Source organism: Danio aesculapii, chromosome 7 (genome assembly GCF_903798145.1).
Source record: "Danio aesculapii chromosome 7, fDanAes4.1, whole genome shotgun sequence".
Classification (NCBI taxonomy): Eukaryota; Metazoa; Chordata; class Actinopteri; order Cypriniformes; family Danionidae; genus Danio; species Danio aesculapii.
Genome location: NC_079441.1, coordinates 21,977,745 through 21,999,795, shown reverse-complemented (window position 1 = coordinate 21,999,795; position 22,051 = coordinate 21,977,745). Strand labels below are relative to the sequence as shown.

General features: G+C 34.2%; 2 protein-coding genes across 2 annotated transcripts in view; one reads left to right on the top strand and one right to left on the bottom strand.

Annotated features, from left to right (window-relative positions):
* zgc:92429 (uncharacterized protein LOC445063 homolog) overlaps window positions 1-9,946 on the top strand; it is a 42,542-nt gene extending 32,596 nt beyond the window's left edge. The window contains exon 12 of the transcript XR_008838073.1: window positions 9,860-9,946. The gene's annotated coding sequence lies outside the window, so the exon portion shown is untranslated. The remainder of the gene's footprint in view (window positions 1-9,859) is intronic.
* Window positions 1-22,051, bottom strand: part of si:dkey-172j4.3 (diacylglycerol kinase delta) — a 152,516-nt gene that overhangs the window by 8,186 nt on the left and 122,279 nt on the right. Inside the window, 10 exon segments of the mRNA XM_056461274.1 lie at window positions 553-667; window positions 950-1,110; window positions 4,638-4,772; window positions 6,191-6,304; window positions 9,835-9,942; window positions 14,868-14,964; window positions 15,105-15,212; window positions 17,427-17,517; window positions 21,147-21,245; window positions 21,554-21,758. Coding sequence (XP_056317249.1) covers window positions 553-667; window positions 950-1,110; window positions 4,638-4,772; window positions 6,191-6,304; window positions 9,835-9,942; window positions 14,868-14,964; window positions 15,105-15,212; window positions 17,427-17,517; window positions 21,147-21,245; window positions 21,554-21,758 — 1,233 coding nt within the window.

Genomic DNA, 22,051 nt, shown 5'->3' with positions numbered 1-22,051 from the left:
CAGTTTTCAAATTACATGAGTTCATCATTTATGCAGAAAAAAATATTTATATACTATTTTTTAGATTATATATTCACTAATAAACCGCAAATTGTAAAAATATTAATTAAATTTTTTTTAGTAAATTAAATTAAATTAAATTAAATTGAATTTTATTTTATTTTATTTTATTTTATTTTATTTTATTTTATTTTATTTTATTTTATTTTATGTGAACTTGGACCACAAAAACCACACTTATGTTGCATGGATATATTTTTATGCAAATACTAAACATGTCAAAATCTATTTTTTTGATTAGTAATGTGCATTGCTATGAATGACATATTGACAACTCAAAGTGATTTTCTAAGTATTTCATTTTTTTATAAACCCTCAGATTCTGGAATATTTAAGTAGTTGTAACAATGAAAAGCCTATTAGCTTTTAGATGATAAATAAATATTGATATTTATTCAAAATGTTGTTCTAAGATGATGATTCTGCCATACAAACAAAACAATGTATTTAGTTTCTAAAGCATTTTCAAAGCAAAGTTAGTGTTAGTGTCACCTCAGGACTGGAGGGTTTGGAAGGAAATGCTTCGCTCAGGACCGCAGCGCTGGCATTTACAGCATGAGCCAGTTCCTGCTCCACCACCTTATGAGTCTTCGCCACTTCCCGAATCCTACAATGCATTCAGAAGCAGCACAAAACAAGTTCTCTTCAGCATAAGCCTTTAATGCATGCTTTTAAAAGGGATTATGAATGTAAATCACGTCTGAACAAACACAAGGAAGTGTCACATCTCTACATATCTGAAGTTACTGTAATGGGTGCGGTTTGCAGTAAAACAGATATAATCATTTGTATAATAACCCTGAAATAGCTTCTAACAGATGCATGCATTGATCTTCACTGTAGTGTAACATTGCTCTGTGTGGGTGTCAGACTCTTCATTCACACACACCTGCTGATGAGCGTGTCGGCCACTAAGCCAAGCTGCTGGACCTGAGCACATTCCTCCTCCGTCAGATACTCCATGGACTGCTGGGAGTTGAGTCGTGGTCGAGACGGCCGGCTGTCACCTTTGCGCTTGTCTTCCCATGACTTCAGCGTGCTCTCGAAGGCCTGGTGACACAACAACTTCAGGTTAACCAATTGGAGAGCACTGATACTAAAGATTGGGTTCAGACATTTTTAGAGCTTAGAAATCCCGCTGACAACAATTCTTAAACCCTTAACTGTCATTTTCAACGCTAGTCTTCAACGCTTTGGTGCACAGATTGAAGCTTGATCTCATTTTAAACATGTCAGATTGTAGCTGTGAAAAAAGTTTAAAATGCTAAAATAAACAAAAGTTATGTGCCTTTATGTTTATAAAATAATAAAACAATGAATGTTAATACAATACAAAAAAAAATAGCATTTTATAAAACATGTTTTAACATAAAATTGACCAAAACTATATATGTGAACAAAATATATTCCAAAATATTGCGTTCAATAAAATTTAGTTGTCACAGTACCAGACATGACCACTGGATGACCTCCAGTTTCCATTAGTGAACATACAGTACAAGGGCACCCCCTATGTTTTGAGGAGTATGAGCTGTATTTTTTCATACTTTTGACGATATTTGTAAATTAGACATGAGATTCTAAAGTAGAATGGGCAGCTCGGTGGTACTTGAGTTGAATTTAGTCTCTAAAAAACATCTAAACAAAATTTGACATGTTGATTGCTGTAGCAAAGTAATGCTTTATGACTCTGATGAGTATCCTTGTTAAAAATTAATACTTGTTGCAATATCTATCTATCAATTCAGCAGATGTGGACTGAAAGTAGACATTTTAAGCTTTCAAATGATGTATAGTTTGTCATGATTGCTTTATGTTTAGTCTACAATATTACTGTTTAAATATGTAACAGTAAATGGTCTCACAGGTTGTAGGGTGAACGTAAATGTTTTTTTTTTTTAAATCTATCACTCTTCCTACATAAAAAAGTGTGGTAAAATAGTAATTCAGAAGTTTTGGACCTTTCCAATGTTTACAATATAGAGTTTGTCATGATTAGATTAGCATTTAATTGCAAAAAGGTGATGTAAATTTAAGTGTCCTGGTGGTGGGACAGTGAAGTTAAAAACTAAATCAGAAAAATAGTGATGTTGAGGACTGAAAACTCAGCTCTGAAAAACGTAGATTTTCTAATAAAGGGAATAAACAGGGGTTCTCAAAGTTTTCTGCTCGTGACCCCCAAAAAAACAATTCCAGTGACTCACAATCCCCATTATCCTCAGAGGAGGTTATAAACATACAAACATGGTACACACACACACACCAATAGAAACTATATAAACAAGCTTATTGACAACACAGTTTCAACAGTCTAACAACCATATAATTTTTTGTAGTCATTATTTATTTGTTTCATTTAATATTAACCTCACTTAATGAAAATGGTGGGCACGATGTGACTATTCTTGGTTAGTTTTTGGAGACCACCACTTGGAGCCTCTATGTTCAGTCGTGTCCTTTATTTTTATTGTATGTGAGTGCCATAAAGGTGTCAATGTTTAACATTGTGCCATAAAATCAATCTGCTGCAACTAACACGGTTCCTGTGTCATAACCCCAGAGGTCCCAATCCGGCTGATGGCTTTTTATTTGCATGTTTTTTTTATCTAACATTTAACTACCATTTTTATCTTCTGTAGATTACAGATAAATATGGTAATTCTAATTAATTAAAAACATATATGATAGTTTTGGAAATCACCAAGCGACCCCCCTCCCTATTGTCTCTAGACCCCCACTTTGGAAACCACTGGTTTAGAATACACAGAAAAAGTTGTTTTGGAATATTACTGTTTTTACAGCATTTTTGACCATTTAATGCAGCCTTGAGAAGAAGCATACCCTCAAATGTGACCCTGGACCACTTAAGTTTCAGATCTTTTTACCAGAAAGCTGAATATATAATTTCCACTTTAATATATATTTCCTATATATTTCCATTCATGTGGAAGATTAGTTTTCTAATTCAGGGTCAAAAAAACAAAAAACAATTAGCGACATCAAACTTTTAAATGATTGCATAAGTAGCAATGCTTTTGTCTTCAAAACCAAGCTTGTTTTTCTGGTAGAACATGTTAACAAAGCAGCTCACTGGTCTCCCACAAAGTGACAATGATCACGCAACACTAACAGCTGATGATTGATGCTGATCTGTTAAGACATTTGCAACAGTGATGACCGCTTCATGCACTCAAAAATATTAAGGCCTAACAAATAAGATTTATATATTTTGATTGCGTATGAAAATTTCATTCCATCTGGATTACATATTTTGAACATAACTAATAAACTAATAAGCTAATAAACTTTATGTCACTGGTATTTGTCCCAGTGATGGGTTGCAGCTGGAAGGGCATCTGCTGCGTAAAACATATGCTGGATAAGTCGGTTCATTCTGCTGTGGTGACCTCTGATTAATAAAGGGACTAAGCCAAAAAGAAAATGAATGATTGGTATTTGTAAGTTAAACATAAATGAAACAAATGAGAACAAGATTTATGTAATAATTTCAATAAATCCAATGTGTTTGAGATTCTTCTTTTTCAATTAAAACACATTGAATTTAATCTTTTGTGTAGAGCAGTGTTTCCCAACCCTGTTCCTGAAGGCACACCAACAGTACATCTTTTGGATGTCTCCTTTATCTGAACCATTCATTTCAGGTTTTCAAGTCTCTTCTAATGTTCTGATGATTTGATTCAGGTGTATTTGAATAGGGAGAGATTGAAAATGTGTACTGTTGGTGTGCCTTCAGGAACAGGGTTAGGAAACACTGGTGTAGAGTATGGAGGTGCATCAACTTTACCCTTGAATATTGGGCAAACCAATCTCACAGAATTGAACTAATTGGATCTGGCTTTATTCCATATTCATATTCTTAAATTAAATTAAATGTAATTAAATCTAACAGTATTTAATTTGACCAGATTTAGATTGATTCTAAGGAATCTGACAACATCCATTTAAACAAACTGACAAATTAAATAAAATTGAAAGGTTACAAAGCAAATAGTTTATAATGATGAATTTCATCATGATCCATTTTTTGAGTGTGAAGAATTCTTCTATATAACAAGCTGTTCTTAGTAAGACTGAACTGAATCATTTGAAACGGTTTGCATCTCCAATAAGTACCAATCCACAAATTACAATTTACACCAACTCCTTGTACAGTTTTTACTGTTCCCAACACTCCCTCTGAATTAAAATACACCAATATCCTGAGTTGTCCAGTTATTGTAACAGTACAGAGATGATGAGCAAAGCAGAGCAGCTGATAAGACTGCGTCAGTAGGCGGGGCTAAACAGGCAGTGATGCAGAAGCAGGCTTTGATCTCCCTCAGTGGAGGCGGAGTTTAGTCACACAATTAGACAATAAAGCGTCACATTCCACAAGCTGCTGTTTTGGCAGACTGGCTTCAATATAAGCTGTTACCTAACAAACAAGAAAGTTTAGACTTCTGAAACTTACTGGATGTTTTTATAGTACAACGATCTCTTATATATCAAAAGATCAATGGAATTTTGTCATCTCAGTTCATGACCCATTTAAAGAAAAGACACACAAACACACTGACCCGGTCTCTGGTGAGCATCTGAGCTCGATTCCTGTGAACAATTTGGACGATGCCTGGAGGCTGAATCCATGCCTCACCGTCCACCTGCACAGGAACACCTTCATCACCCAGAATGGTGATTTTCACCTGCCGACACTGAGGATGCAAACATTAAACAAACCGCATTCAATCGTCTTCCAAAACATACCCATACACATGCTCTTATACACAGAACAACATAAGAACTTAAATTAACAATCAGTGTGCAATATAGACAACTGTTTTCATTTAAATCTATTAGATTGAATAAATTGTTTCATTTTATTATGGTGGAAGAACATCTTTCTCAATGTTAATGTTGAATTAATTAGGTTCTTACAACTGTAATCGTTGTGTCGTCACTGGACTAATGTAATTACTTGATAATTCCTCTGTTGTGAGACAGTTGAATTGATTTGAACTTCTATCAGGATTCCCACTTTAAGCCAAATATCAAATTCACTTCTTTTAAAATGGTTTTAGCTTGAATATAATTTCACATGATTTTAAGAGCCACAATGAGAACAATGGAGGATTCTCTTTGTTATGAGGTACTTGCATGGCTGCAAAGTGCTTTCTCTACTTTACATTTAGCTTTCCTGTCATCCACATAACATCCAGATTTTAAAGTGGCCATTTTGAAGCCAAGGCTCTTAAAATTGTATATTACATTAAAAGTATTATAATACTTAAAAAAACGTCCTGGTATGTTAGCTTTAGTTAACACACTGACACTTATTTAAATTGAATATAATTGAATTGACTGATAGTTGATAAGCATAAGAGGAAAAAAATAGAGCTGAAAATGTGCCTATATATGCAGTCATTTCTGAAATTATTCATACCCTTGGAAAATTCTGATTTAAAGTTTTTGTTCAAATGTAAATAAAAGCAATGCTGCCTCTTGTACACTGTCTGAATATCTTTTGGCAGAAGCATGTGTCATTTTTGCAAAAAAAAAAACACTTGCTGATGGAATACATTTTTTTACTTTAAATCACAATGTGCCAGGAGTATGGATAATTTCGGGCTTCACTGTACACACAACGGGTGTCAAAAAAAAAAAATGGCATAAAACAATTACATTTCTATTAACAGAAACTACAATTTAAAGCAACAATCAAAAATCCCTGGTAATCAATGACTACTACTACTACTACTACTACTACTACTAATAATAATAATTCCCTGACTTTCAATGTCTGGATTAGACCTTTTACGATTTCATGATATTCCAGAAATTCTATGGCCTGTGGGAACCCTGTCCAATTCGGGAAGTTGTCATTACAATAAATCTTCCAAGTAGAGTGTTTGAATGCAAGTGAAATTCCATCTCGTTAGAAACATGTTCACTGTAAAAAAAAATGCTGGATTCCACACAATCAACAACATGAAGGAATTAAGTTGACATTCTTTTTTTTTATTTTATTTTTTTTTACAAATTTGAGTGGATTGAACATAAAACAATTAAGTTGTCCCAAAAAAATACATGCTTATAGCGTTGATGTTTGACAATTGTGTGCTGGTGTTCAGACCTGTGCGATGCGGTGATGTTGTATGTTGATGACTCGAGACATTGCCATCTGCATGCTGCCAAACACAGCCACCACCTCCAGCTTCTTATCATCAAAAGATGGAGCCCCAAAATTCTGCACAAACAAAAACAACGGCAGACCATATCTTCAAATGTCTACCAGTAAACCACATTCTCTTCATCTCAACCAAAGCTTATTTTCACAAGGCTAAACACAACGGTGTGTTTCAAGACAATCAACTTCGATAATAGCACGTGAAACACAACAAGGAACAGATGTCCTATGTGCACATTCTGACTCTTGCTGGGAAATGATATTATAGTATTCTTCTCTGCTAGATAAATACACTTTACAGGAAGGAATCCGCCACAATGACGTGAGTTCAATCAGATAGCACAAACAGTGTTATTTCCAGTCAGGAGGGTTATCTTCCATAATATTTGTTTATATCTGTTTTGTACATATTGCACTGTATACCTAAGCAATATTGCTTGAGCATGGTCTATACTACATCTATTGACTAGTTCATTGTACTGTATATCAGCAGACTTATTGATTTACACTGCGCAGTGCTCTTTAAAGTGCACAATACTGTATATATTTACGTAGTGTGTAATATTGCTGTTTGTGCACTCATTAGTGATTAGTGTTTCTCAACTGGTGGGTCGCGACTCAAAAGTGAGTCGTGGGAACATTTTCAGTGGGTCACGGAGTGTGTGGTCAAAAAACAACAAAAGTTTATTTTTAACTTATTTTGCTTATACCAAACTTTTATTTTGAAATGCGCACGCGACAACTGTACAGTTTGACATGTGAAAATTCATTTCAACAAATATGTCAAAGCGCAAGTACGACCCCGAATATGTAAAGTATGTAAAGCCAAAAAAGGTTTAAAACCTCATATGTATGTCATATGTAGTGAGGTGCTCTCACAAGAGAGCATGAAAATTACAATGACATTTAGAAACCAAACAGCCCAGTTGCAAGGACAAACCTGTGGACTCTTTTCAAAGACGACTCCAATAGCTGAGGGCATCACAAAAGTGCCTAACATCTTCATGTTCAAAACAAATACAGGCACCGTGTAGCAAAGGCCAAGAAACCCCACACAATAGCAGAAGAGCAAAAAACTGGTGATTATTAAAAAATGGTTATGATTATTTTAACCATTTTACTGTAATTTGCTGGTTTGTTCTGTCTGACGGACGCCGAAATCATGCTCAGTGGGGGGGTGGGGGTTGACGGACGGTCAGTCCGCCCCTGCCTTAGGGATGTGGCGGAACAGGAGATTCGCATCATGGATGTGCAGCTGCGTGATGCTATCATGTCAATATGGACCAAAATCTCTGAGGAATATTTCCAGTACCTTGTTGAATCTATGCCACGAAGGATCAAGGCAGATCTGAAGGCAAAAGAGGGTCCAACCCAGTACTAGTAAGGTGTACCTAATAAAGTGGCCGGCGAATGTACACATCAATGGAAAACTTTTTTTAATTCAACGTTCAGGTGATGTATAAATCTTAATTTCAATAATTTTACCCTTATGAATATGGCTTTGTGGCCCAGGATCACACACAATATGTAAATTTCAGCTCTGGATATTAATAGAGTGATACAAATAGATACAAATAGACTGTACACTAAGAACTCAAAAGAGTTGAGAAAACTAGCCAAAAGGCAGATTCAGTACATTTTTGAATTTATTCAACCTAGCAGTGGACTTCGCTGACTACAAATGTGGAGTTCTTGTAATTTGGAAATTTAAGTTCACAAAACTTGATAGTTTATGTCACTACAAGAGAAAAAAGAAAAAAGTAAAGAAAAGTTGAATAAAGGTAAGAGTTTGACAACATGCTTCAGGGCTTGTGCGTTTACTAAACTTAACAGTCAATTACTTCTATAAACTTGTGTGAGTGTTTAATCAACATAAAATTTAACTTACAGTTACAATTTTAGATTTAGCTGACTAGAAATATGGAGTTCCTATAGACCAGTGGTGTCCAAACTCGGTCCTGGAGGGCCAGTGTCCTGCATACTTTAGCTCCTACTTGCTTCAAAACACCTGCTTGGAGGTTTCTAGTATACCTAGAAAGAGCTTGATTAGCTGGTTCAGGTGTGCTTGATTGGGGTTGGAATTAAAATATGGAGGACACCAGCCCTCCAGGACTGAATTTGGACACCCTGCTATAGACCATTTGAGAGATGTAAACAAAAACAATGGTCCCAACGTATTTCCTGTCTTACGTTTTTTACATTTTTATAGAGTCCAAAAAAGGTCAACATTTAGCTAAATAATGTCATGACGACTGTTTTAACGTTAAGGTACAGTATGATTGAATTGCCTTTTGTTACAGTTGTGAAATGGTTTGACAACAAACAGAAAATGGGACAACAAACAGGTCTATAATTTGAAAATTTAAGTTCACAAAACATAATAGTTTAAGTGACTGCAAAACGTTTAAGAAAACATAAAAAGTGAAAGTTATCTAAATAAAGTGTTTAGCAAGAAAAAAAGACTTGATATATATTTACAGTAGGAAATGTACTCAAAATCTTCATGGAACATGATATTTTCAATGACTTTTGGCATAAAATAAAAAATAAAAAGCATAATTTGACCCACACAATTGACAAAAGTATAAACATAAGACAATACAGGATCCCCTATGGTTATGAATGTTTGTTTGCCAACATGCTACTGTATATATACTACTGGTCAAAAGTATAGGGTCAGGTTTTTTTTTTTAAAGAAAATTATTCTATTCATCAAGGTGGCATTTAATAAATGTAAAACAATTGTTAAATATTTGATACATTTTTAAATAACTGCTTTCTTATTGTATGTAGTTTTGAATGAATTATTACTTCAGTCATTATTGCTTTTATTACTATTACATTAATAATAATAATAATAATAATAATAATAATATTAATAATAACAATAACAATAATAATGAATTAATATTAGAGTGATTTCTAAGAGATTATGTGACTCTGAAGATTAGAGTAATGAAGCTGAAAATGCATCATTATAATCACTGGAATAAATGATTAAATTAAATGATAAACTACTTTTGAACAGTTATTTTATAGTATAATAGCATTTCACAAATGTACAATTTGTACTGTATTTTTGATCAAATTTGATAAGCTTTGGTGAGCAGGATAAGCTTATTTTAGAACCTTTAAAAATCCCACTGACCCCAAACATTTGACCGGTAGTGTAAGTGTTAGACCAATCCCAAGTGCACTTTCAATCAATCATCTTTTTCTCTTTTCCACTATTTATTCTCCTCAACTGTTTTTTACTGTTTTGCTTGTTGTTCATACACACCACCCTGCACTCTGCAGCACTGACAAACTGTTCCTGAAAAACAGTAATAAAAGGCAACTGATGGATTGACGAGTGCAAGTAAATATGCGTGATGCAATCTGAAAGCAGTATCTGCAGGAGGAAATGCTGGCCGGCAGCCATTGTTTATTGGCAGCTCGGAAATTTAAAGAGATGTGCCGAAGATAAATGTGCAGCACACACTCATCTGTTTAACTTCAGGCACATTTTTCACATTGCTGAACCAAGCTGCCCTGCGCAAAAGTAAAGTTGTAAGTTCTGAATCGAGATTCACTTTTACTGATGGACTCACATTGTCTTCTTTGGTGCCTCCCCAGAAATTGATGCCTCCTGCATAGCTGGGAATGTTCAAAACAGCCAGACCCTGAAGACTCGGCAAGGACATGGACACGCCATCACACTGCACAAATAAATAATAAAATAAATAGAAAGAGTTTGTACATGATCTGTAACTTCTCAGAAACATGCCAAAAGCATGAAACCCCAACAGAAAAACAGTTCAAGTCTCTCTTTGAATAAGAGCGTGTGTTTTTTAAATTATATTAGGGGTTGGGATTTTACATCTGTTTATTTAAGTTTGGTGGGTAAAATATGGGTAACACTTTATACTAACTACACACTATGAATTATCTAGTAAGCATTAGCTTATAGTTAAATCATTATCTGTTAAGCATTAACTTTACATTAATAGACGTTAGTAAGCAGTGTAAAAATACAGCTACACAGGCTGTGTTCTTGACTTATGTCAGTTTAATAACATTGTTACGACTGATTTCAGAATTTTCATTTTAATAATTGCTGAGTTTAACCATACTTTGAAAGTGTTGATTTTTGATCGTAAATCAATTTCAATTGTAGTTGTCCAGTTGTATAATGACTTTATATTGTTGAAGTTCAGTTTGAACTGTTAAGGTTGATTATAATTCTGTATTGGTGAATTCCAGATTTTAATGATTTAATGAAATTTTACAATTTTTAATTCTGATCATATTTTTACAAGCGTTGATCAAAGATCTTAATCATATTTTGGGATGTTCAGTTGAAGCATATCTTTATGGGTTTGGATTTCTTTTTGATCAGATTTTTACTTTTACCTGTTGGAGTTTTTTCATTTTAATGATTTGATTTCATTTTTATTTTTCATTTGAATGATATTGTGAAAATGAAACTGTGGGATGATTGAAAGTTAATAAGAGTGTTTGGAGTAATAAGCCTGAATATAGTGAACATAATATTTATCATAAGATGTTATCAGAGTGAATTGAAGGGGGGTGAGACTGCACAGTTAAAGAGAACAAGGAGGGTGCATAAAGTCAATTGAAAAAGAAAATTTTGTTTTTGGGATCTGGTTATCTGTGGATGTTGTCAGCTCCACAGAGGAGCTGAAAGGGGGATTCTTGGGAAAAACGAATATATTTAAAAAAAAATGTTTGTCTCTTCTTCTTTTCATTAAACAATTATTTGTATCAGTCATATATTAACTGAAGATTTTCTCAAGTCTGATGTTTTACATATTAATGAAGCATTTTGCAGAAGTAGATAAATGCTGGTTCAAAATTAAATTCAGCTTTGCAGAAACTTTCTGTCTGAAAAAAGGTGTTAAAACTGAACACAGAGCACAAATTCTTATGCTTTTAATGTGAAGAGAATTCGTAGAAAAAAAAAAACGAGTATGTATGGATGGGTGCAGCCAATGGAGGACTGGACAATGATTGACAAATGACTAATTTCATTAAACTCCAGCTGTTAATAACAGCTGCCTATAGTTGAAGTCAGGAAATGAAAGTTGTTGCGCACCTCCTGAATGTAACTTTGCCCTGCATTGAGGATAACAGAATTCTGTGAATCCAATTATTATTTTGTATCCAATAAATTATGATTTTTGACATTGAAGAAAAAACTCTCCTGACCTTTTTTATTGAATTTATTGAATATTCCAACACTTATACGCACATTTATAATGTGCTTAATTATTGTATTTTTATACTTTATTAATTTATTAATTGTTCTAAATTTAGTTTTGCATTATTTACAAACCAGTTGCATTTAAGAATATTTGGTGGCTTTTAGAATCATTCAGAATGAGTTAGTAAATGATTAATACATTATTCACATCAACACTTCAATATTTTATTATTCAGGCATACAGTAATGGTTACTATGTGTGTTAATAAATGCTTTAATAACTCAATTATCTAAAAAATAAAATGACTGAAAACTTTAAACTTTGCCGAATAACAGGAGTGTCAAATACAATTAGAAATAAACACAATTAAATCAAAGTGGATAAAACAACAATATATTAATTGAACAATACATTATTATACAACATTTCAAAGTAATTTAGCTAAGTTTAAACTGTACGAGATTTTATTTTAGTTAAGATTGCAAAGATTTATTTTTCATTTGATACAGTTTCATTTGTGTATCTTCAAATGAATAGAGATGATTAAAGTCGTTTATTTTCTTTTTTCCGTATAGAATTTAACGGAGCCTTTAATTGTCATTTACAAGGGATTAATAAAGTATAAATAGTCCACTTTAGATTAGGTCACAAAACTGGATAAAGTTGAGTTAATGAAGCATTTTTTAACACACAAATTAACTATTAGTATATGCCTGAATAATAAGATATATGAATGTTAATTTGAATAGTTGATTACAGTTTTTCTCAGTGGCTTTGGTGCATTTCTCACAACAGTGTTTACATTTGCACAACAGTACATGCATTTCTCAAAACAATAAGTCATTTGTGCACATCACAGTAGCAGTTTCTCATTCATTCCAACAAATTGCAAATGCTTTTGGACATGCATCTATTGCTTTCATGCAACTCTCTGCTGTTGTCATGTCAGTCAAAATTAACTAAACTTGTGAATGCTGAATTGTCATTCCATTTAAACTAATAGTACTCACTTCATTACTTGAGTCATTACATACAAAAATGTTGAACAAGTTGTCAAAATCTGTCAAGCTAATTTTATAAAAATCTTTTTTTCCCTGAAAATGTCTTCTAAATTGAACTATTTTATGAATGATTTACAGACCTGTGTATGTTGTAGGTTCAGTTCCAATATGTACTGCAATTTTGTTTACAGTTGTGCAAAGCTCTAGCCAAAGGAAGTTTATGTTTGTTGTAAATAAGGGTGTGTTTATTCTTTTGCACAATGCTGTGAATAAATTAGATTTGTAAAGAGTATATGCAGCAAAAATATGAAACACACATATTCAGTGTCTTGTACTCATATACTTCACTAAATACAGTGATGTCTAACTTTACTGTAGTTTTAAATGGCTGTGTAAATAGTATAAAGTGCTGTCTTGAGCATTTTCAGGAAGTGTCACCAAAAATTGACCTTTTTGCATCGGAAAAAATGTACAGAGTAAACTGTCATAGTGAAAACATGACAAAGCCATTTGACTATCATGTTCATAACAATGATGTCAGGACTTTTCATCTTGATGACACTGACACTTTGATTGACATGAATACTTGCTTTTGAGGAATGAGCTGTCCATTTTGAGCAAGTGACACGCTTTTGCAGGTTATCAACTAGGCTTTGCAGTTTGTACTAATTGTTAAACTAAATGCATTAACTGTTGTCAAATGTAAATAGTAATTCTGAATGATCTTGAAAACCCACCGACTATTCTTAAATAACTAGTTTGTAAAAAATGTGATACTTAATGAAAGAATATTCATTAACAAAGTTTGAAAACACAATCATTAAGCACATTATACATGTGCTTACAAGAATACAGCAGTTGAAGCTTCAGTTAAAAACTGCCTACTTACATCTATTAATGTAGAGTTAATGCTTAACAAATAATGAATTAACTATTTACTAACGGTTAATAGATGATTTATAGTGTGTAGTTATTATAAAGAGTTACACAATTATGTTTTACTACACCAGTTCAATCATGTTGAATGAATTACCAAATCAATAAAGGAAATAAAAGACTTCAGGTGGTTTAAAAAAGTAGTGAAAAGACGGTTGTTTGACAAAGATGATAGTTAGTTTGCGTGGTGGGTGATGTTTTATTATAGTTTGTGTATGTACAGTGTATAATTGTTGTTCTGTTTTAAATGTGGAGGAACTGTTTGTTTTATGCATTAACTGTCCTTTTTTCACCCATACCTTCTTTTAACAGTGAGGACCGTGAGGAATGAAAATTCAATTCAATTCAAAGTCAAAATTATTTGCCCCCCCTGAGAACTTTGAATTCTTCTTCAAATATATATTTTTAACATTTCTGTTGAACAGAGACTAGATTTTTTTTTTATCACTCATTTTTAAACATAATAGTTTTTATAACTAATTTCAAATAACTAACTTCTTTTGTACTTGCCATGATGACAGCCCATAATATTTTATTAGCTAGATACTAGTATTTAGCATTAAGTGCAACTATGTGTACACCATTTTGACAGTGTACTGTACTTGTCTACCTGTGGCTGTGCCTTCATGTGTGTAATGGATGTTTTTCTTAACGCATTTATTGTCTTTCACGTATTTACTGTCTTTTACATATCACTGTCAACATTGCGTGTGTCATGGCGGCGCAGTGGGTAGCATGATTGCCTCACAGCAAGAAGGTCACTGGTTCGAGCCTCGGCTGGGTCAGTTGGCATTTCTGTGTGGAGTTTGCATGTTCTCCCCGTGTTCACATGGGTTTCCTCTGGGTGCTCCGGTTTCCCCCACAGTCCAAAGACATGCGCTATATGTGAAATGGGTGAGCTAAAATTGTACGTAGTGTATGTGTGTGAAGGAGAGTGTGTGGGTGTTTCCCAGTGATGGGTTGCAGCTGGAAGGGCATCCGCTGCGTAAAACATATGGAGCCAGCACCTAAGCTTTTCACTCATCATAGTACACATGCTGCTGATGAGGTGACAATAAAAGTGATTTGATTTGATCTGACTTAAATGTTTAGGTTAGTTAGGACTAGGTTAATTAGGTTAGGCAAACCATTGGCCAACAGTCAATCAAAATAAATAAATAAATAAATAAAAACATTAAGGGGCTAATAACATGGACTTTAAAATGGCTTCAAAAATGTAAAAACTTTCAGCCAATTTCAGCCAGAAGAAAAAATATTATCGGAAATACTGTGAAAATTTCCTTCCTCTATTAAACAGCACTTGGGGAAATATATATTTAAAAAATGTGCATCTACTGTACATATACAAACAAAGCATCATTCACAGTATGTGCAGTAAAACGAACGGACGGTACAACGAGTGCTTCCTCTTTCAGCAAAGGGAGAAATGCATTCAGCCCACATCCTCTCAGTCTGTCTGGCTGACACGAGCTCAAACTGTACCTCCAGCTGGACTCTTTGTTCCAGGTTCTTGTAGGTTTTCTGCACCAGTTCTTTGGTCCCTAGCACTCCGTACCACATCATGTTTTTAGTGCGACTACTGTTAAAAACATTGAAGATTTCATTCAGAAACAGGTTTTCTTTAAAAACATTTGAAGTTTCTTAAATAAAATTGAAGAAATAAAAGCAAAACTGTAACAGCAAGACACTTTAATTTGGATTTATTTCCCTCAGTCTTACCTGCATTTTTTGGGGTGCTCATCTCTCTTGTTGTTGAACTCTAGAGATATTTTGGCATCCAGTCCAATGCCAAAATAATTATTCATCACACACTTCTCTGTGCACTGCCTGCGGAACAGAGAGACACACAGGATTAATGTGTGTACAAATAAATAAACAGCAAATGTGGATCTATTTATCTTACTCTCATCTTTCATGATACCATCATAAAACCTTTTATTCTAATAACTTAATATATGTAGGAATGTTTGCAATGTCCCATTACTTATTAATGATGAAAACTAAAATTGCATGATCTATTAAGCATTACAGTATATAATTAATACAATAACTCATAATTACTACTTTTCAAATATTTAGAGTCATTTAATCAATGAGCAAAGATTAAACTGCATTAAATTGTGAAGTATTTTTAATGTTAAAATATTCAGAAATAAACATTAGATATGAATTTTGTAAAGTAATTTTTATGCTTTCTAAAAAAGATAGATTCAACATCAACAAATATTAAACAGCACATTTTCAACATTAACATTAACACATAAACAGTTTGTATTGTCTGAGCACCAAATTAGCATATTTGTATGATTTTTGAAGAGCCGTGTGACATTGAAAACTAAAGTAATGACTACAAATGGCTAAAAGTTTTAAATTAAACAGAAAAGAGTCATTATAAAATGAACTAATATTCAGTGTTGGGGAAAGTTACTTTTGAAAGTAATGCATTACAATATTGAGTTACTGCCTAAAACGGCCTACTGCCTAAAAAATAACTAGTTGTGTTGCTTAGTTACTTTTTATGGAAAGTAATGCGTTACCTTACTTTCCGTTACATTACTGCGTTACATTACTTTTGAGTTACTTTTGCGTTACTTTTCCATACCTGCCTGAGGCTTGATCACTTTCAGAAGGGTATTTTTCTTCTTTTTTTTTAAATAGAGAATCTCTCCATTTAACAACCTACGCCTTCATTTTACCTAAATAATTTGAATAATGCTACCTTCTGAGAACTTCTGAAAACAATGTGTTTTCTATTTTGTATTTTTGTCTTATAGTTAGTTATAGTAGTAAATCACTGGCCAGTGAGACTGTCCCTTTTTTCATGCACTCAGAATAATGAGAATACTTCCATCGCAGACATGTAAGGCTCTGCCATCTTGGTTTCTCGCTGTTCTTGCGGGGGGTTCATTCTCTCATTGAATGTGATTGAATGTGATTATACCACTTTTAATTCAGAAAATTATATATTTTTAAGCGTATTAATCAATCTAAAAAGTAACAAGTTACATTTTTTAAAAAGTAACTCAAATATTTTCCTTAATTTTTTTAAGTAATGCGTTACTTTACTTGTTACTCACATCACTTGTCATGCGTTACCCCCAACACTGCTCATCACTACTAAAAAGATGTTTCTCCCAAAAATGGAAAAGTACTCATTATTTACTTATACTCAAGTGCTCATAAACCTTTATGAGTTTCTTTCTTCTGTTGAACATAAAAGTAGATATTTTGAAGAATGCTAAAAAATAGAAAACTAAAAAGAAATACTATTGAGGTCAATGGTTTCCAAAATTTTCCAAAGTATATTCTTTTGTGTTCAACGGAATAAAGAAACCTATAAAAGTGTTTTTAAAAAGTAAAAGGAGACTACTGTAAATGATGACAATTACATTTTTTGTGTGAACTATCCCTTTAAAACCATGTTTACTATTTATTTGATCAAGATAATGGAGCCTATGTAAGCACAATATCCTTCTTTTAAAACACCAATAATACTAAAACCAATAAAAGGGTTTTAAACAGTAAAGGGAGAGTAAATGATGACAGAATTTTCATTTTACTGCATATTTGATCAAGTAAATGCAGCCATTGTAAGCACAATATCCTTCTTTTAAATCATTAATAATGCTAAAATAATACCTGTACATGGATTGATATTAAAACTAAACATGCTGCATTAAGTGATGGTCATAAAGATTTCTTTGAGGTTTCAGAATGTTCAAATGTCCCCGTGAGGCCTGCAAAATCAGTCCAAAACCTAAAGTTCACTTGGCCTCAGAATATACTGCAGTAACCAAACGTAATCTGTGCTCTTTCAGTGAAACGCGTCAACTGAAGAACTCGATATAAGAACAGATTTGTGTCCACTGAGACTGAGATGGATTGGTGTGTCTGTGAGTGGAATAGCAAACACACTGTGGGATATTACACTGTCAACATGGGTTTAAGAGCTACTGGAACGTCAGATGTCATTACTGCACTTCTCTGGAGAAAGATAAGAGCTGTGTGTGAGTGTATGTGTGTGTGTTTGCACAATCTTACACAGACTCTTCAGAGAAAAGCACAGTTCCGAAGCTTTCTGACTTCTCCAGTAATATAGGAGTTGTAGCGGTTGGACTCAATGTGGTTTGACCTGTCAATGAAATGAAAGGATTTAAAAGTGAGAGAAAGTGCAAAAAGTGAAAAAAAATCCATCCATCCATCCATCCATCCATCCATCCATCCATCCATCCATCCATCCATCCATCCATCCATCCATCCATCCATCCATCCATCCATCCATCCATCCATCCATCCATCCATCCATCCATCCATCCATCCATCCATCCATCCATCCATCCATCCATCTATCTATCTATCTATCTATCTATCTATCTATCTATCTATCTATCTATCTATCTATCTATCTTTCAACCTACCTACATACCTTCCTTCTCACCCATCAATCCATTTGTACATCCATACATTTGTGCATCTGTACATCTATCCATCCATAGATCCATCCATAGATCCATCCATCCATTTGTACATCCATCCATTCATATATCCGCACATCATTCCATCCATCTATTTGTACACCCATCCGTTCATACATTTGTGCGTACGTCCATCCATCCATCCATCCATCCATCCATCCATCCATCCATCCATCCATCCATCCATCCATCCATCCATCCATCCATCCATCCATCCATCCATCTATCTATCTATCTATCTATCTATCTATCTATCTATCTATCTATCTATCTATCTATCTATCTATCTATCTATCTATCTATCTATCTATCTATCTCTATCTATCTATCTTTCTTTCTATCTTTCAACCTACCTACATACCTTCCTACCCACCCATCAATCCATTTGTACATCCATACATTTGTGCATCTGTACATCTATCCATCCATAGATCCATCCATAGATCCATCCATTCATCCATCCATTTGTACATCCATTCATTCATACATCCGCACATCATTCCATCCATCTATTTGTACACCCATCTGTTCATACATCTGTGCATCCGTACATCCGTACATCCATCCATCCATCCATCCATCCATCCATCCATCCATCCATTCATCCATCCATCCATCTACAGAATTGAATTTTTAAAAATACTGTGAACTATGAGTCATTTGAATCTACTAACTCCTAATTTACAATCTACTCCACTAAATTTACATGGCATAAAAAGATGTGCCTGACTGTGTTGGAATATTTAATCAGAGTATTTCCTTTAATCTCTGTTCAGCACTTTGGTCAGTCTTGTGTAAATAAACTGACATGGGTCTTGTTCTTAAATGTTCTCTTTCCCATCCTTAAACTAATGATAAGCTGTATACTCTATTGTAGCCTCTCAAAACTACGACACAACATACACTCTTTTAAATCTCAAGATGATAGAAAAGTAAGCATTAATACATTGCATTTATTCTTTCTGTGTAAAATCACATTTACATGAAAAAACAGTCACACATTTTTCAATCATTTGAGAAAACTACTAATTGTCTTTTTTTAGAGTTTTGAATTTTCTAAAGGTAAATTTGTCTAAGAAAAAACTAAAATAAATTTAATATCATTAAACATACTATATGCAATATATATATACTGTATATATATATATATATATATATATATATATATATATATATATATATATATATATATATATATATATGTGTGTGATTTAAGTTAGGGAATATTGCATAAAAATTGATGAGAAAATCTTTTTATGACAAGTTTATGTAAAAATGCTAGACAAAACAGTTCTTTAAAGAAAATAGTTTTTTTTTAGCGCTGCCCTTTATGCGAGATAATGCAGTGTCCTGCATGTTGATATAGCTGATATAGTTAATTAACTTGCTCTTTCAAGTGATCCTTGACCTTTTCTTATTACGTGTCTCTGTGTTTGCACAGACGGCTCTGAGAAACGACCTTTTCCAGACAGTGTCTGACTTACATGATGTATTTTCCACTTCATCAAACTGAAGTAAAAGGTGGTGTACACCAGGGCATGCAAACACATTGTTTACATTTGTTGAACTGTAAAATTCTAATTTATACATTTAATTTCAAATGTACTGTATTGAGAAGGATTTTGTCTTCATTTTTTACAGCTGACCTTCAGATTGAAATGAATAATGATTTTTTACTGTGAGGCTTTATACAGGGATTTTAGTACGTGTTTAAAGATCCACAAAGCTAACCATGTGTAAAGGTTTGTGTTAAAAATAGCTATATCTGTCATATAACATGCCTACACATACAATTCACTGCAGTTTTCATCTGAAATGAACACAAGAGGCAGTATTCATTCATTCAATTTCCTTCGGCTTAGTCTCTATTTCAGAGGTCGTCACAGAGGAATGAACTAGCAACTATTCCAGCATATGTTTTCAGCAGATGCTCTTCCAGCCACAATACAGCACTGGGAAACACCCATACACACATTTTCATTCACTACGGCCAATTTAGGTCATCCAATTCACCTATTCCGCATGTCTTTGGACTGTGGGGGAAACCGAAGCACCCGGAGGAAACTCACACATACATGGGGAGAACAGGCAGACTTCACACAGAAATGCCAACCAGCCAGGACTCAAACCATCTACCTTCTTGCTGTGCGGCGACAGTGCTAGCCACTGAGACACTGTGCCGCCCACTAGAGGCACTAAAGCACCAAAATATGTCATTCCTTTTCATGCAAATTATCATTATGGGTAGAATCTTAAGTGCATGATTTATAAGGAATAATACTCTATTTGTATATCACATACTGTATGTTTCACAGCACCTTTAGGCCCAATCCCAATTCTATTTTTGTACCCCTACCCCTTCCTCTTCCCTTTGGTCCTTAAAAACAAGTGTGAAGGGGAAGGACTTCAAAATTTACCACTAAGAAATGGGACAGCACTACAGCACCAGCACACGTCCTCATATGTCATCACGATCTCTTGCTTCATATGAGATCAGATGATGCCGACTGCTGTAGTTATTCCAGTTGTGCTATTTTTTTGGTATTTAACTTCAGGAAATCACTGAAGGCATATATTATGCTATCATAATGATATAATGTGGCAATAAGATCATAGTTGTACTGTGCATTTACAACGTGGCCATATTCAGATGTAAACACACCAAAAACAACATTAACATTATAGGGGACACTGTAAAAAGCTCATTCCCAGCCACTAGACTTTTCTGACAGGGTGTTCGAGTGTCATCGAGTGACAGAATGTTGTGGGACTGCTATACAGGAGTTATTATTATGGATTATAGATAGCAAAATTTAGCGGTTTTTATTTTAGCATTTTTTTATAAAAGCATGACGGTAAAACACGAACACAGTTATGAATATATTAAAACATAAGCTTGTTTGTTGTAAAAATTCGTAATAATGACAAAAAAATACTAATTTGTGGATCTCCTTACTTCCAGGTGCAACTATCCTGCTGCTGTGACTGGTGTATTCTGGGAAATTTTCTTACCCCTTGGTTTCGAGTGTGGTCCTGAAAAATCTCAAGGTATTTACCCCTTCCCCTTAGCCCTACACCTTCAAGCTAAAGAGAATTAGGACACCACGGGAACGCGCAAAACAAGGGGTAGGGGTAAGGGGAAGGGCTAAGAGGTAGAATTGGGATTGGGCCTTAGTAAATGCCAAAACAGTGTTTGTGTTGGCCCAAGCTGTTAATAAATCCACCCCTAAGGATCTAATTACTAGACCACATCTATGAATATTCATTAAATGTATCTGTCACTCACGTGGCTCCGCCTCCTTGAGGTCCTCACTGCTGCCTCTTTTGATTGACGAGGTGGAAGACATTCTTTGTACCTGCGTGTGTCTGTTCTGCTCATCCACCACTGACAGAAAACAATCAAAAGCAATATAATTGAACATTGGGTAAAATGGTCAAGCAGCCAATCTGTATTATTCCATTACATCCGCAAACCAGAGATTTTAAACACAATCAAGATAAACACAACAGAAAGTAAAGGGGTAAAATGTTATTCATTGAAACCTTTTCATCTCATTCTCTCTGGGCATGTTAATCATCATGAAGTATGCTAGTTTTTTTTTCTTGATGCTTATTCAACACAATCTAATCAAGGCCCAAAATCCAATTATGCTGCACTTAAGAAGAACGCACTCGTACACAATGAGGACTGACCTTTTTCTGCCTGATCTATGATTTGTCGGAGTGCTTTCTTCAGGCTGTTGGCCCGCAACATTAGCTGCTCTCTAGATCTGAAGGGTCTGGACTGATCCGTGTCGCTGTCATCTGGAGAAATAGACCCGGCTGGCACCAGCTGAGCATTGGCATCTTCACTAAGAGCCTTAACCAACGAGTCCAGCTTCTCGTTCAGCATGGCGCACTGAGAGAGAGACACAATTCAAAACTTTTTCTACATTTCTCTGAGTTTATATTGAGAATACAACACAATTTGACACCTTAAACCATGTCCTAACTACATATGACGTAGCAAGATTCCAGTGACAAGTAAATTGTCTGTCCACATTAGAAATGACACAAATTATCACATATTAAACCTTAAAAGTAAATGGGGAGCGACTGATATTTGTTGGTTAGTCACAGTTCTAACATTTATTTTCAAAGTATAGTACATGTGTTTGCTTGCAATGTTATTTTCAAGATCTGAGGTAATCT